General features: G+C 44.7%; 1 protein-coding gene across 11 annotated transcripts in view; it reads right to left on the bottom strand.

Moving 5' to 3' along the window:
* The window catches only part of DPYD (dihydropyrimidine dehydrogenase), a 773,239-nt gene that overhangs the window by 103,975 nt on the left and 653,114 nt on the right, over positions 1–16,150 (bottom strand). For all 11 annotated transcript variants that reach the window (XM_053242814.1, XM_053242808.1, XM_053242809.1 and 8 more), the window contains one exon: positions 4,353–4,495. In XM_053242814.1, coding sequence (XP_053098789.1) covers positions 4,353–4,495 — 143 coding nt within the window. The remainder of the gene's footprint in view (positions 1–4,352; positions 4,496–16,150) is intronic.

The raw sequence follows: 16,150 nt of genomic DNA, 5'->3' as shown, positions 1-16,150 counted from the left end.
AACTCCAAGTGAATAATGGTGAATGTTTTCCACAAGACAAACCTTTAATTTATAATGCTGCTCTATTTGGGGGGTGTTGTTTTTTTAATTCACTGCGAAGTTCCAGTTTTTACTCAGTTATTTCTTATTTAGGAACAAGTGCAAAACTGTTTCTCCTTTATAATGCAACAAACCAAATTGAAGATACAAGAAGATTGCTTTCTGGGTCAACAAGTGGGACCAACAGGTTGGTTTAAAAGAAAATTCCCACTGAGGGGTAAAATAATATCATGTTTGGAAACCTTGTATGCAAAACTACCATACATAGGGCACATTGAGAAACAACACGGAAGTTTGGTTGAATTTCAGGATCCCTGGTCTATTTTTTAATTTGCATGTGCCTTTGAAATTCAACTGAAGTTCAGTTTGGCGCAATATACAGACCTTTGTAACCAAAGTTTATAGTTGGCTTGTTAGTTTTAACCACACTTCAATTTGCCATCTTGTTGTGTCCCGACTGATCCTGGGGGATGCTTTCTTCGGTTTTGTTTACACGAATTGTCATTTTTCAGGCTTAATTTCCCTCCCTGGAGTCTCTAGAATTTAAATCTCCAAGTTGGTGGGTGGATGCATCGGGTCTATGGTGCACCTTCATGTAAATGGGTACACAACACAAAGGCTTGGGCAATAATCCTTGGTATGATAATTGATTGTTAGGGCATAACAATGATATTTGCATGGGAGAATTTACTGACTGGAGGCCCAAATGAGGGGCTCAGTCCTGCTAAAATCAAGCATTTCTATGCCATATTGTTTTCAAGGGCATCATTGATAGATACTTAATTTTCCCACTGACTGCAATGAGTTATAAACACAGCTTTGACTGAAGCAGTGTTTATCAAGCAAGGCTGATATCACAAGATCAAAACAAAGAACATGGGTCCTTTCAGTATCTCTTTCTCAGTGCAGAGAAAAACTGCCTCTTCTTCCTAGGCAATCTATAAGCATGTCCTCCAACATTTTGCAGACGATGACATGCCTGTAACTGGGGAGGGTTGTGTGTGGCCAAACAACCTGGGAGTTGTGGTCACAATTTGTATAGGGTGTGGCCAAGCAACCTGCAGATGTGGCATACATTTTGACTACAAGCATGTCACAAATAGGAAGGGGGTAACAAATTGCAGAGCATGTTATTCAAATGTTGAAGGGTATGAATTTGGCTCAACTGGGTAATTTGGAATAATATCAATGGGAGAATTAAGTATCTGTCAATGTTGTCCTTGAAAACAATATGGCACAGAAATGCTTAATTTTAGCTGGACTGAGCCCCACATTTGGGCCACACAATCAGTCAATTATCCCATGCAAATATCATTGAAACAAACATAAGCTGAAGAAAAGAACCTCCCTTCAATGGCACTTGAATTAAGAAACACCCTGAGTTCTGGGCATGCTGGCTTTATCATCCTGTTTTTTGTATTAATCTTCTTAAAAGAGAGGTGCAGGGGCTAAAGTCTGTTTGGAGGCAACCACCTGATAAAGAAATTTGGCCCACTCCTCTGATTCCCAGATGTATGGAAGTTGATTGTGGTTATCTAGTGGTGGAATAAATGTCTGCACTTTGTATAGGCTTCTCTCATTCTCTGTTCTGTCACAATTGAAAATTTATCATTACAATCAGGGACAAGCTTATTAAAAAAGGGAGTAACAGCTAATCTATTAACCTATCAAATCATTCTACCTAACTATACATTAATAAACTAATCAAGACATCAATTTTCGAAGTCAAATCAAAGTCCTTAAGCAAGTTGAGTACAAATGGAAGCAGCACTGCAATATATTTCAGCTAATATAACATTTTAATGGAAATCTTCAGAGGCTCTATGACAAATTGTAGGAAGTTATATACTCCTTTGGTCTAGGTTCAGTTCTAATTAGCAGTCATAAATGAAATCAGTGGAATATTCCCTTGTTGATCATACTTCTCTGTAGATAGAAATACTGCTCTAGAATCCAGCATGACAAGATAAGAAAAGAAAAGCTTTGCTTACAATAGGCTCAAAGCTGAAGTCTTGAGCGATAACAACTCTTTTATTTAGATAGGGAAGGTCTAGTTTTACTAGAAACCTACCCATTACTACATGAACGGCTGGTTTGAACAATACTTTGTACAAATGGACCACCACAAGAGAAAAGGATTTGTATTTCCTGTGAGAATGCAGATCCTTCCACCTTCCTGACATGCCAAGGCACATGTTCATAATTGTATGTGTGGGTGGGTGGGGTCAGTTTGGACTACATACACTAGAAACGCTAGTTTAAACTAGTGTTACTAGTGTGCGTAGAGGGTTCAAACAACCCCCACACCCCACTGTTAGGGAAAAGGGGCCCAGCATGCCAGAAGGCAGGCATGAAGAATGTCCATGCACACATCCTTATTGTGCATTCTAGAGCCAACAAAGTATCACCTGAATCAGGCTGAAGACAATCTATGTTGTGATCAGTGTTCCCTCTAACAGATTCCCAGATGTTGACTACAACTCCCATAATCTGTAAGCAAAGGCTATTGCAGCTGGGGATGCTAGGAGTTATAATCAACAAAATCTGGGAATCCATTAGAGAGAACACTGGTTGTGATTATACAATTATATGAATGCCTGCCAAATCCAAGTGTTTGGGAGTCAGAGTCACAGCAGAGAGGCCTGTGTTTACATCTTCTCTCAGCCTTGAGGTTTATCGGTGGACATACTACCAGTCACTGGGGCTATTCCCACGATCTGCAAAAAATCGGGCTAGGAGAGCCTAGCCCAATTTTTGCAGATTGTCAAAACCATTGGGCTCGGCTGCGAGCCCGGTGGTTCTAGAGCAAGAAACCCGCTCAAGAACTCCTGCCCCCAAACCAGGTTTGCGGAGCGAGTGCTCCGCAAATCTGATTTTCTAGATCTTGAGTAGCCGCGCCTTCGCACTGCACCTACTCATGAGTAGACCCCTGGAGGGGAGGTGAAAAGCCACCTCCCAGCTCCAGGGGCCTCCCCAGTATGCCCTGCGCACTTGTGCAGGGCATATTGGGGCTTCTGGGGGCCGCACGGCCCCCGAGCTCCACAGCCCCCGCTGGCTCCATCTCGAAGCCGGCAATTGTGTGGGCGGCCGATCCGGCCGCCCAGGGCTCCCTCTGCACTTGTGTGCGGGGAGAGCGGGCCCACTATCTCTCAGCCTATAATATGATCTACACTATTGCTGAGTTTTTTGGAGGAGAGATGTGATAAGTATGTAATAAGCAATTTATTGATCAATCAATTTACCTATTGATCAATCAATATGTATGCACCTTAAATTAAATCTATGATGAGGCCACATCTGGAGTACTGTGTACAGCTTTGATCACTGTATCTTAAGAAGGATATTGTGGAACTGGAAAAGGTGCAAAAGAGAGCAACCAAGATGATCAGGGGCCTGGAGCACCTTCCTTATGAGGCTAGGGTACAGCATCTGGGGCTCTTTACCTTGGAAAAGAGGCAACTAAGGGTCATGATTGAGGTGTATAAAATTATGCATGGAATAGAGAGAGTGGACAGAGAGAATTTTTTCTTCCCTTCTCACAACACTAGAACCAGGGGTCACCCCATGAAGCTGGAGGTCAGGAAATTTAGGACCGATAAGAGGAAGTACTTTGTCACAGAGCACATAATTAATCTATGGAATTCTTTGCCATGGGACATGGTGATGGTCACCATCTTGGATGGCTTTAAAAGGGGCTTAGACAAATTCATGGAGGACAGGTGTATTAAATAGTCTGGTGGCTGTGGTCCACCTCCAGCCTCCGAGGCACGATGCCTTTGAATACCAGTTGCAGGGGAGCAAAAGCAGAAGAGAGGGCATACACATACCTCTTGCCTGAGTGGGCTCCCCATAGGCATCTGGTGGGCCACTGTGTGAAACAAGATGTTGGACTAGATAAGCCTTGTGCCTGATCCAGCAGGGCTGTTCTTATGTTCCCTTGGGGAAAATCATGGGGCTCTCTAGGAGAGTGGGCACATGGACCTAGGCCCCCAAGTCACCCCTGATCAATTATTCACTCACCAAAAGCTGAAATGCAATATTTATCAATCAATATGCCTATCATATTCTGTAACTCACATATTCATTTTCACAACAATTCTGTCCCAGAAATGGAAATGGAATAACGTATATATATATATATATATAGAGAGAGAGAGAGAGAGAGAGAGAGAGAGAGAGAGAGAGAGAGAGAGAGAGAGAGATCTCCACTGGGCATTTGGTTCTTCCTACCATAAACCAAATTTTCCATTTTCACACAAAAAACACACTTTTTGTCAAGTAGTGCTTTTTTTTTTTTAAGCCAAAAATAATACCTGTAAAACAGAAGCACCACTGTGAAGAAACTGCAGGGCACTCTCAGCTGAGTCAATGCCTCCTGTTGCTAGGATGGGAAATCCTGGAAGAGCACCAGCAATAGCAGAAACTGCTCGAAGGGCAATGGGCCGTATGGCATTTCCTGCACAAAGTAAAGAAAGAGTGTTGTGTTAGTTTTGGTGTGTGTGGAGGCTCAGTTCCTCTCTCTCTCCTTCTCCCACTTCGGCTCTATCCTCCATGCCATGCTTCTTTTTTATGCTGGCAACAGCCTCTTCCTCGGTTTTTAGTCCAGTCATTCTACCTTCAAGTCTCTCCTCAAGCACTCCTTCCCTGGAATAGTCTTTCATGCAGGGTTGCCAACTGACTGGGGAAAAAACTGACCTGCTGACAGGATCTTCTTAAGGATTACTGGTTGCTAGAGTAAAATCAGATTTTTAGCAAATGTCTACATCAAGACTTCAGCAGTTGAGTACACACTCTTAAGCTGCCAACTACACACACAAACACTCACTATGGTACTGGGCCCCTGAGCTTTAAAATAGTGTGGTGGACCCAACACACCATTTTACAGGCTCTTGCATGTAAGCTAGCAATGTGCATGCATATGGTTCCTTAATAGCTGTCCTCTTAGCCCTGCTGGATCAGGCCCATGGCCCATCTAGTCCAGTATCCTGTTTCACACAGTGGTCCACCAGATGCCACTGGAAACCTACAGGCAGGAGCTGAGGGCATGCCCTCTCTCCTGCTGTTACTCCCCTGCAACTGGTACTCAGAGGCATCCTGCCTTTGAGGCTGGGGGTGGCCTATAGCCCTCCGACGAGTGGCTGTTGATAGACCTCTCCTCCATGAAGTTATCCAAACCCCTCTTAAAGCCATCCAGATTGTTGGCTGTCACCACATCTTGTGGCAGAGAATTCCACAAGTTGATTATGTGTTGTGTGAAAAAGTATTTCCACTGGTTGGTTCTAAATTTTGTGGCAATCAATTTCATGGGATGACCCCTGGTTCTAGTGTTATGTGAGAGGAAGAAAAATTTCTCTCTATCCTCTTTCTCCACACCATGCATGATTTTATAGACCTCTATCATGTCTCCCCGCAGTCATCTTTTTTTCTAAACTAAAAAGCCCCAGGTGTTGTAATATTGCTTCAGAAGGAAGGTGCTCTAGGCCCCTGATCATCTTGGTATGCTGAAGAAGGCAAGGTAGCCAAAGATCAGGATAAAAAGGGGGTGACCAAATGATGTGGCAGTTGCAGGGCTATCACACCCACTTCTACTTCTCCATGCATTTCCCAAGCACTGGCTCAGAACACTACATTTAGCAGCTGTAGTGGCCCATATGGGTGGAAAATTAGCTACAGGTGTGGGTCATTCCTGCTCTCCTCTCTCCACTCTGACTGCCTTGCTCTGCCCAGGGGCGTATCTAGGGTAGGGCAGGCAGGGCACGTGCCCCGGGCGCCACTTCAAGGGGGCGCCATTCTCTAAAATTTAAAAAAAAATTAAAAATGGTCGCCGAAAACAAAATGGCCACTGCACATGCTCAAATGGCCTCTGTTTTTAGCAGCCATTTAAAAAATATATTTTAAACAATGGCCACGACACATGCTCAAATGGTCCCTGCAAGGCCCTAGAGGCCAGTGCGGGGAGGGGGAATCTTTGCAGACCCCCCCCCCCAGCCTTTAGGAAGCACCCCGAAGGGGCTACAGGTAAAAATAAAAATAATATAATATAAGTCACTGTACACATATTTAGTTTGGAACTATGTACAGAGTATCAGGGCTTGTGAATACTGAGCTGAAGCTTATGAGCTAGGATTGTATTCATTTGCTCTTAGTTTGCTTCTTGTGATAAGTGAGTTAAATGTGATGTCTTAATAATATGGCTATTAATGGTGAGTTTGTCTTTGAACCAGTGTGAAATCCTTAGTATTAAGGCCCACTGGGAGTTTCTTGCTCTCTTTCTCTCATTTTAACTGTCTTTCTGAAATACTAGAATATATTCCAAGCAGTGACACAGTTTACTCTGCATATCCTTTAATTATTTTCAGAGTAGCTGGGAAAAGCCAAATTTTCCATTTATTTTTAAAACCTACGTAATAGTGATGCTACAATGCATAGTAGAGAATTAGACAGGTACTTCTCTTTAGTTTTCCAAGTACGCCTCCACATAGTATTTGGGTAATTCATGAGCCCCAGCATACTGAAATTTGTAGTTTTCCAGCATTTTTTGGTCTGGCTACATCCATTACTAAATAGTTTTTGAAATATGAAAAGATTAACGAGATTGACTTGTATTTTTGAGCTGATATTATGGTAAAGTTATCTGAAAGATGGGTGTCAGATGTTTGCACAGGGGGTGCAATTTCAGTGCTTGCCCTAGGTGCTATTTTCCCTAGATACACCTCTGGCTCTGCCTCACCAGCATATTCACCACAGGCGTGTGAGCTGGTCATTAGCCCTGTGGCTCATTTTCCACCCCATTCCTTGCCCATACAGGCCACTACTGCCTGGCAGCCCCAGCTATAAGATCAAACAGAAAATGTTTGCTTTAATTCTGCCTGCTGGAGTCTAGGGACCCTGACTCACCCCTCAACTTATTCAAGCACCAGATTTTCTTTTTAATTAAAAGCTGTGATCCAGCCTTGCTATCTTATTGTGTTTTCCCCACCCTTCCTCCAAACTGCTCAGAGTACAATACAATATAATGAATACAACAAATACTTATATACCACTTTTCAACAAAATTTCCCAAAGTGGGTTTTTTTAAAAAAAAAAAAATTAATTATGTGCCATCAAGTTGGTGTCAACTCATAGCGACCACATAGATAGATTCTCTCCAGGATGATCTGTCTTCAACTTGGCCTTTAAGGTCTATCAATGATGCATTCATTGCTGTTGTAATTAAGCCCATTCACCTTGCTGCTGGTTGTCCTCTTCTTTCCTTCAACTTTCCCCAGCATTATGGACTTCTTAAGGGAGCTGGGTCTTCGCATAAGGTGTTCAAAGTATGAGCCTAGTCATTTGTGCCTCGAGTGAAAATTCTGGATTGATTTGTTCTATAATCCATTTGTTGGTTTTCCTGGCTGTCCATGGTGTCCTCAAAAATCTTCTCCAGCACCAAAGTTCAAAAGCATCAATACTTTTTCTATCTTGCTTCTTCAAAGTCCAGCTCTCACATTCATAGAGTATCATGGGAAAAACCATTGTCCAAACAATTCTAATCTTTGTAAGTATAGACACGTCACGGCATCTAAATATCCTTTCCAAGGCCCTCTTGGCAGCCCTGCAAAGTGCTAGTCTGCGGCATATTTCTTGACCGCTGGATCATTTACTGTTTTTGGTCGGTTGTAAAAGGTAGAAGCTATCCACCACTTCAATGTCTTCATTATCAATTCTGAGGCTGGTTGCTGTACCCATTGTCATTAGTTTAGTCTTCTTTACATTTTAGTCCCATTTTTTCACTGTGCTCTTTTAGGTTCATTACTAGAGCTTGAAGATCATCCACATTCTCAGCTATCAAAGTGGTGTCATCATAGTGCAGGTTATTGATGTTTCTTCCTCCAGCTTTAAAACCATGCTCATCTTCTTCCAATCCAGCTTCTCTCAGCATATGTTCAGCATATACATTGAATAAATAAGGAGAAAGTATACAGCCTTGTCTTACTCCTTTGCTGATCTGGAACCAGTCTGTTTCACCATGTTCTGTCTGGACTGTGGCTTCCTGTCCTGTGTATAGGTTTCTCATGAGAATAATGAGATGTTATGGAGATTCCCATTTTCCTAAGGTTATTCCACAACTTGACATGGTTGATGCAATCAAAGGCTTTTCTGTAGTCAATAAAGGATATATTGACTTCTTTTTTGTATTTTTTGGATTTCTCAATTATCCCATCTGCATCAGCAATGATGTCTCTTGTTCCTCAGCCTTTTCTGAAACCAGCTTGAACATCTGGCATTTCAATTTCTACGTAGGGCTCTAATCTGTGTTGGATGATCCCAAGCATTGTTTTGCTATCATGTGAAATTAAGGATATTGTGCAATGGTTTACGCAATTTGTTCAGTCTCCTTTCTTTGGTATGGGTATGCAGACTGACCTCTTCCAATCTGTTGGCCATTGTGTCGTTCTCCAAATTTGCTGGCATAGTTTGGTTAGAGCCTTGACTGATTCTTCTTCTGTTGTCTGCCCTATTTCTGTAGCTATTCCATCAATTCCTGCAGCCTTCTGACTTGGTAATGACCAGAGTGCTGATCTAACTTCATCTTCCTGCACTAGAGATTCTTGCAAGTAGGGAATATCTTCTAGAGTATATTGGATGTTGATGTTCCTGCTTTACAGATTTTCAGTATACTCCTTCCATCTCTGTTTGATCTTCTCTGAATCAGTTACAACCTGTCATTTGGCATCTCTTAACATAACAATTCGAGATTGGAACCTCCTCCTGAGTTCAGAGATCTTTTGGAAAACTGACCTTGTTTTTCCATGAGAAAAGAGACCCAGCGTAGGGTAGTGGTTAGAGTGCTGGACTAGGAGCAGGGAGACCCGCATTCAAATCCTCATTCAGCCATGATACTTGCTGGGTGACTCTGGGACAGTCACTTCTCTCTCAGCCTAACCTACTTCACAGGGTTGTTGTGAGGAGAAACTTAAGTATGTAGTACACCGCTCTGGGCTCCTTGGAGGAAGAGCGGGATATAAAATGTAAAAATAATAATAATAATAAAATTATGTCTATTTCCATCCTCAAGGTCTTTACAGATGTCATTTAGTGATGTGCACGGTCCGGAGAAGTCCGGACCGGCACCGAAGGGGGGCCTTGTTTTTAGGGCGGGGAGGGCTTGCTTAGCCCTCCCGCCTCCTTGCCCCCGCCAGCGCCTGTATTTTCTAGTATAGGGGAGCTGGAAACCAGCTGCCGCCCCCGCCGCCGCCGCGGCGGTGAAAGAGCCCCCAATGCCAGCCCTCCCTCCCTCCCAGCTAGCTGCCCGCCCACCCACCGCTCACCGCTCACCGGATAGGAAACGAGAGGAGCTCCGGCACAGAGCTCCTCTCGTTTGGAAGGCCTCCGGCAGAATGGTGTTTTGCGCGCGCGTGCGCGCGCTGCAAAGCACGCCGTTCGCCGGAGGCCCGGTCTACCCGCCGGGAAAGGGCCGGGTAGACCGGGCCTCCGATCGCTGGGTAGACCGGGCCTCCGATCGCTGGGTAGACCGGGCCTCCGATCGCCGGAGGCCCGGTCTACCCAGCGATCGGAGGCCCGGTCTACCCAGCCCTTTCCCGGCGGGTAGACCGGGCCTCCGGCGAATGGCGTGCTTTGCGGCGCACGCATGCGCGTGCGTGCAAAACACCATTCTGCCGGAGGCCTTCCAAACGAGAGGAGCTCTGTGCGGGAGCTCCTCTCGTTTCCTATCCGGTGAGCGGTGAGCGAGCGGGTGGGCGGGCGGGCAGCTAGCTGGGAGGGAGGGAGGGCTGGCATTGGGGGCTCTTTCGCCGCGGCGGCGACGACGGGGGGGAGGCTGGTTTCCAGCGCCCCTATACTAGAAAATACAGGCGCTGGCGGGGGCAAGGAGGCGGGAGGGCTAAGCAAGCCCTCCCCGCCCTTAAAGGCATACCCCCCCACCCGGACCTGAACCAGGCAGGGCCGGACCGGTCCGGCAGTTCGGCCATTCTTTGGAATGGCCGCCAGACCGGTTCGGGCACACCACTACTGTCATTGCACTTCTACTCATTCTCTCTTCTAACAGCTTTCTGAAATTCCCTATTAAGTTCCTCCATAAGGTCTTTATCTTTTTTAACATAGATAGATATAAATAAATAAATAAATAAATAAATAAATAAATAAAATGGCTCCCTGTCTCCAAAGGGCTCACAGTCTAAAAAAGAAGCATAGGATAGACACTAGCAACAGCCACTGGAGGGATGTTGTGCTGGGGATGGATAGGGCCAGTTGCTCTCCCCCTGCTAAATAGAGAGAATCACCACTTTTAAAAAGTGCCTCTTGTCTTTGCTCAGTTATAGTGTGTATGCTTCTGCCCTCTGTCCACCTTTACACTTTATATTTGTTTATTTGACTATTTATGGAAAATATCCATGAAAATTGCTTGTGCGGCTTACAAACATTAATGTTAACAATAACACCACCACCACCACATCTATCTTAAAGCCTGTCTGAATAAAACCAACTTTACAAACATTCTAAAACAAGGGAGAGATGGAGCTGACCAAGCCTCCCTTGAGAGAGAGCATTCCATAGGGAGGGAGCCACAGCATAAAAGGCCTTGCTTTGTGTGGTCACCAAACCAACCTCAGCTGGAGCGAGCACACACAAGAGTCCTTCTCTGTCAGATCTTATAGGGTGGGCAGATTAATGTGGGAGAGGACAATCATTTAGGCACCCTCCTCTGAAACTGTGAAGGGCTTTAAAGGTAATCACCAGCACCTTGAATGGCACCAAGAAACAAACTGGTAACCAATGGAGCTCCTGCAAGACCAGTGTTACATGTTTCATATGTCTTGACCCTAGGAAGACTCTCACTACTGCATTTTGAACCAATTGACACTTCTGAAGGGTCTCCAAGGACAGCATCATGTAGGGTGCATCACAGCAACCAAAAATTCAAAGTTGGTTTAAAAAAAAATTTGACAGGACCTCTCTTGCCCACTTTATATTCATAACTCTGTGAGGTAGTGATTTGACCAAAGTAACTCTGTAGTGATTTGACCAAAGTCACCCAGTGAATTTCACAACTGAATGGAAACTTCATGGCTGATTGGTCTCCCCAATTATGCTATATGGACTTTCACCTTACCTATACCTCTGCACTACTGGTTTTATCTAGCCACCACACACAAATATCAGCAGTAGGAGGGTAGAAAAGGTAACTACCACAATCAAACAAATGGCTTGTAAGAGCATACTTGTCAGACTAAGCTCCCCATGAACCTGAAGGTGTAGCAAGGCATGGGCAGTCTGTAGCTAGCAAGAGATAATCTCCTGGTTGCACAAGCAACTAAGGAAGTCTGTCCTAGATTTTTACTGCCCAGAGAGTAGGGGTGTGCATTTTGGAATTTTCTTGTTTCGCTTTGTATCCGAATCGAAACATCCCCGTTTTGTTTTGTACCCAAATTTTCTGAATCCGAATCAGCCCTGTTTTGTTTTGTAGCCAAATTTTCCGAATCCAAATCCGAATCGATTTGGATTTTTAAAAAGGGTCCCAGGGCAAAAAGAGTGGGTGGTGGTGGTAGTGTCCAATGGGTGGAAGCTACCACCCAAATTTCAAAGGAATTAGGCAAAGGGCTGATTTTTTTTGGTGATTTTTTTTAAAGTTTACACATCTTTAAGAATTTTCCCATAGGGAATAACGGGGATTCCAGCAAATGTATCGCTTCAAGTCAAGGGGAAAGGGATGACCCAGAGCAGAGTGTGGTGGGTGGTAATGCCCAATGGGGGCAAGGAAACTTCCAGAATTATCTCAAAGGAATTGGGCAAAGGGCTGATCTTTTGTGATTTGTTGAAGTTTACATGTCTTTAAGATTTATCCCATGGGGAATAATGGAGGTTTCAGCAGTCCCATAATTCCACTTGGGGGTACTGGGGTTGCCCAGAGTGAGGGGTTGTGTAGTGCACATAAGGTGCCAACCACCCCCACACCCACAAGCCTGTGGGGTACTGGGTTTTGTTGTTTCTGAGGTGTTCTGAGTGTAGATTCTCTGGTAGCATATGTGATTTTCAGTGAAAAACAAGAATCCACTCTCATATGCTACCAGAGAATCTACACTCAGAAGACCACAGAAACAGCAGAACCCAGCACCCCATGGGTTAGCAACCCTCCCCCTGGCCAATGTGGGGTCAGTAAAGAGTGGCAAGAAACAAAAGAGCCAATGGGGAACAAGGAGGGAATTGTCAGCAGGTCAGCCCATGATTTAGGTCACCGATCAGAAGGCTGGAAGGGTGGGAAATTCAAAAAGATGTCAAACACAAAATGGAGACTGACTCAGAGATCACCACAAAATGGAGGTCCGAAACAACAAAACGTTTTGTAGCCGAAACAGGGATGTTTTGTTTTGTATACAAAACTTTTGGATCTGGAAAATGGGTGTTTTGTTTTGTCTACAAAACACCCGAAACAGGCTGTTTGGGGTACAAAACGTTTTGTATCCGAAACGTTTCGCACATCCCTACCAGAGAGAGCTTGCTTTGTGTATCCAGATGGACATACGGCACACTGCATTTATATAGATACACTCTAGATTCCATCTATGCCACTCTGAATTTAAGCCAAAGGTGATATCTATGCAACACTACTGCAGAAAGCATACCCCAGTTACTTGTGAAAGGATTCTGGAACAAGCAAACCGGCTACCAGACTCCACCCCTACTATGCTCTACAAAAGCCTCACGATGCAATTTTGGCATAGTGAGTAAGCAATATGGCCAGCCTAAGGTGGGTGTCTCAAGTATTTGGTGGATATTTAACGGAAAAACTTAAAGCAGGAATCTGTTTGCCGATATAGTTTTTCAATAGAACATTGAAAAATCTGTTGTGTTGTCATTTTTTGAAAGATGTTTCTTCTGTGCTTATTGCCTCCAGCAAAATGTCACCTCCCTCTAACAACCCACGATTTCTACAGTCAACATTGGTCTTTACAAACAGGATGTCTGACAAGCTTCTCCCATCAATGCTAGTTGCTACTGAATCAGCATCCAAATACTCAGACAAGCTGTCTCTATTGACATCTGCTCCTGATTCAGCATATGAATTATCCTCTAGGGTTATGCCACCTTCAGCTGCTTCAGCACAGATTCCTCCTCATTATTTACCTACTACGGCATTTCCTCATCTTCAACACTGAACTTGTGTTCCATCAACATCTGCTCCAGAACCAGCATTCACACTGCCTGATAGGAATGCCATATGAACACATGTCTTCAAGGGGCAGAGGACCACCAGAGTTAGTGACAAAGAGTGCGGAAATGATTTGCTTTGCATAGAGACAATTGTGCAAGAAAATGATACCTTATGCAGTCAGAATAGTTACTGAAAGCAAAGAGAGAGACAAAAATGAAGTATAATCATAGAGATGTACATATCAGGTGGTATAAAAATGACAAAATATGACAAATAAATAAATAAATAAATAAATAAATAATCAAGCACTTAACCTAAACTGCAGAGGGGGCGGGTGGAGGGGGGGATTATTGCCACTACAGGTTTCTTTAGGACCACAGGCCAATATTTGACCAAAGCTGGAGACTTTAAGAAAGAAAGAAAGAAAACAACTCTAAAGAGCATAAGTAAGGGCCATAGCAAAACCAAGGAGAAGACAGCAGCCAAAATGTTGCCATTGGACAATAATGGATGGCTTGTTATTTGCACTTAGCTTAACAAAATCAATCTTAACGAGACTAGGAAGAACACAAAGTTTTCCTGAAGTCATTCTAGTAGGACTTGCTCTTTCACACTGTCAAGCACAGATTTCAAGACTAGAATCCAGTTGCAGAAAAGGCACTGGGCCAGAATTGTGTTATCCTGGTGTGGAATTCTTTTTTCAATTATTGCACAAGGAAAAAAATTGCATATTAAAGTTGCATAATGAGAATTAAATGACCGATGCCCTAAATGGTCCAGGGACTAAGTCGGTGCTGCTGAGCTATGTCTCATCCATGCACTTCCCCATGAACTTGTAGGGGGGAAATGCATGGCATGACATCATTCTGCTCAGTGCTTCCCTGCCTTTGCTCCAATACATATCCCATCACACATTTCCTTTAGAATACTTTATCGGGGAGATATGTAGAGGAGTTGTAAGTGGCAGTCACATGCTTCACCATACCTCCTTTAATGTCTAGTTAGGACCTCAAAGAGAGATGAAATGTGGATGACGACGACGACGACGACGACGACGACGATGATGATCAGTGGCTCAACAAGCACTAGGGATGTGCACAAACCTGTTCGGTGGTCCATACACAGACTGCCGGACATGTTCGGAACCCCCACATTCGAACAGGTTCGAACGCTGGGCAGAACTCTCTTTAAGGCATGGAGAGGGTGTTCTTACCTCCCCCACCGCACTTTCCCCTCCGGTGCTTCATTGAAAATCACTTGCGCGGGGCAGCTGTATTCCCTCTTGCTGCCCTGATCAGCATAATACTGCATGCCACTTCTGGTAGTACACTGACCAGGGAGGCAAGAGGGAATACAGCCACTCCACGCCAGAGACTTTTAACGCAGTGCCAGAAGGGGAAGTGCCGCAGGGGAGGTAAGAACATCCTCTCCGCACCTTAAAGAGACCCCCACCCACCTCCCGGGTGTGCACAGAACACCTGGAGTGTGCACCAGTTCCGTGCATACCCCTACACAAGCACCAGTTTCCGATATATGAGGGGAAATGATACATGATGTGCAGAAGAAAACAATCTGATCACATGAGAATGACTTCCTAGCCATTAGAGAACACTGGCTGACATCCAGACAAACAAAGTGCACATGCTGTGAATGCACAGCACGCGCAATGCTCGGGGACACTTCTTCAGAAGCCACAGTGGCCAAACCAGCCCACTCCATGAGAAAAAGATGAAAGCATCCTGTGGGAAAATACTGAGGCTTAGGCAAGTTTTCAAAAGAAAAGGATGTCCATACATTTGGGGCAGATGCATTCACTATTATATTATATTATATTATATTATATTATATTATAAACATAGGGAACATAGGAAGCTGCCATATACTGAGTCAGACCATAGATCCATCTAACTCAGTATTGTCTGCCCAGACTGGCAGCGGATTCTCCAATGTTGCAGGCAGGAACCTCTCTCAGCCCTATCTTGGAGAAGCCAGGGAGGGAACTTGGAACCTTCTGTTCTTCCCAGAGCAGCTCCATCCCCTAAAGGGGAATATCTTGCAGTGCTCACACATCATGTCTCCCATTCATATGCAACCAGGGTATACCCTGCTTAGCTAAGGGGACAAGTCATGCTTGCTACCACAAGACCAGCTCTTCTCTGTAACATTACATTACATTACACTGTCCCAAACGTCTTTCTCTGGGTGGTTTACAGCAACATAAAACCGCCCAGAGAACCAGAGAACCTATATACCACCCAGACAACATGCATCTTGGGCGGTATAGAAATAAATCAATATTAAATCAATATTAAATAAAACAAATTAAAACTAAAATTAGGCGCCATTCCATCTAGACTCACAGTGCATTGAATGGAAGTAATACTGAGTGGTTTGAGGGTAACACTAAAACCTTAAAACAATTTAAAACCACAAGTCTAGCTTTAAAAAGCTAGCATGAATAAATGCATCTTTAGAGACTAAAAAGTTGTCAGAGATGGGGAGGCTCTTTTTCCAGCAGGAAGCACATTTCAGAGTCTCCGGGAGGCAACAGAGAAGTCACAGGTGACTCCAGGTGAGCTGGTGGCTACTGCAGACAAACCTCTCCAGACGATCTCAATGGGTGATGGGGCTCATAGTGACGAAGATGTTCTCTTAAATACCCAGCAGCTCGTGAGCTCTCCTCTGGGGGGTGGGGGTGGCAGGTGGCTTCTTTAAGGTAAACGCAGCCAGTGCTCCATGCCGCCCAGCAGCCCCCGCGGCGGGGAATCGCCTCCACCACTCACCTGGCTCCTGCAGAGGTGAGCCCCCGCCAGTGGCCAGGTGAGTGGCGGAGGCGATTCCCCGCTGCGGGGGCTGCTGGGCGGCACGGAGCACTGGCTCCATTTACATTAAAGAAGCCACCCGCCGCCCTGCCCCCCCCCAGAGGAGAGTTCACAAGCTGTGCCTGTCTGGGCCCAA

The sequence above is a fragment of the Hemicordylus capensis genome, chromosome 4 (genome assembly GCF_027244095.1).
Source record: "Hemicordylus capensis ecotype Gifberg chromosome 4, rHemCap1.1.pri, whole genome shotgun sequence".
Lineage (NCBI taxonomy): Eukaryota > Metazoa > Chordata > Lepidosauria > Squamata > Cordylidae > Hemicordylus > Hemicordylus capensis.
The sequence above is the reverse complement of the archived record's forward strand: the minus strand, read 5'-3'. Positions and strand labels throughout refer to the sequence as shown.